Below are 1,178 nucleotides of genomic sequence, written 5' to 3'. Positions count from 1 at the left end.
ATCATGCAAATTAATTCATTGGACAAACGCAACTTTCATTTGATCACCTAAACTGCAATGAAACTCCTACTGCCCAGTTCAAGTAAACGATGATGATAAGTGATCTTGCTCAGAAAAAAAATTCATTGATGATTGACAAAAGGAAGTATTGTGTAAACAGCTTAGTTCAAAGCTCAAAGGTTCAATAATTTAGTATACATTTAGTGCAAAGAAATTTCAAATTTTTGGTGAATCAGTAAAATTAAAATATTTCCGAGAATGAATGCTTGAATTTCGTAATTTAAATAACGAAAATTTGTTAGAATCTACGATAGTTAAGAAATGAGCAAAAAGTGTTGAATCTTTTTTCACAATTGATTTTTAAAAATAAGATTTTAATTCAATAAATTCGTGTAAAAATATACGCCGGTAATCCGCCAGTTTCAATTCATGCAATACCAATAATCCGCCAGTTTCAATCCATGCAAATTTTCTCATTCTCCGTGTCGTCGAAACTTTCAACCTTTCACTATTTCTAGTAGCCTTCACTACTTCTAGCAGTCCAAAAGCGTATTCATCGACTGCTGGTTCAGAGATCGGAAAATAAGAATGCGAGAGAGAGGAATATAAGAAATAATGCGAAACGTATGAATTGAAAGCTGTCTGAACCTTTGGTCGTTTAATTCCAACCAATCTGAAATAAAAAGCTTCCATTCGAGCTTTTTTGCCACTTTAACAATTCGGTACATCGCCTTGTTCTTCACTATATCGATGGCGTACATCATTTGGTTCAACTTTCTGTTATGCGTCGCTTCAGTTCTGAATACTCCAGGTGACTTCCATTGGGTACTATTAGGCAATAAGAATAAAAATTTGAAAACCAAAACCGATTTCGTAGTATCTAAATCAGTTATTTTGCGATTATAGGTAACATTAACACTAATATTTTCATTCGAAACATGTGCAAAAACGAGCGAACAGAATTTTGTGATCTAAGTTAATCAAAATGCGATGTGACAAGTTTATTTCATGGCACTGATATTTTCATCATTATTTTTCAAATTGAGTCAAATAATTACTAAATGAAGCAATAGAAAAACTAGATATAAACACAAATATCACAACAGTTGTTTTCCAGATGTGAAAAAGCACAAATATCCAGATATCAACTGCAATGAGACTAATGGAAAAAAACTGAA

General features: G+C 32.3%; 1 protein-coding gene across 1 annotated transcript; it reads right to left on the bottom strand.

Moving 5' to 3' along the window:
• Positions 1-438: 438 nt before the first annotated feature.
• Positions 439-693, bottom strand: LOAG_19194 (hypothetical protein; the record flags this gene model as incomplete). The annotated part of the gene is made up of 1 exon (XM_020451847.1): positions 439-693. A coding segment is annotated over one exon (255 nt), but the record flags the coding sequence as incomplete, so codon positions are not given.
• Between the last annotated feature and the right edge of the window lie 485 nt (positions 694-1,178).

The sequence above is a fragment of the Loa loa genome, assembly GCF_000183805.2.
Source record: "Loa loa unplaced genomic scaffold supercont3.2915, whole genome shotgun sequence".
NCBI classification, from domain to species: Eukaryota; Metazoa; Nematoda; class Chromadorea; order Rhabditida; family Onchocercidae; genus Loa; species Loa loa.
The sequence above is the reverse complement of the archived record's forward strand: the minus strand, read 5'-3'. Positions and strand labels throughout refer to the sequence as shown.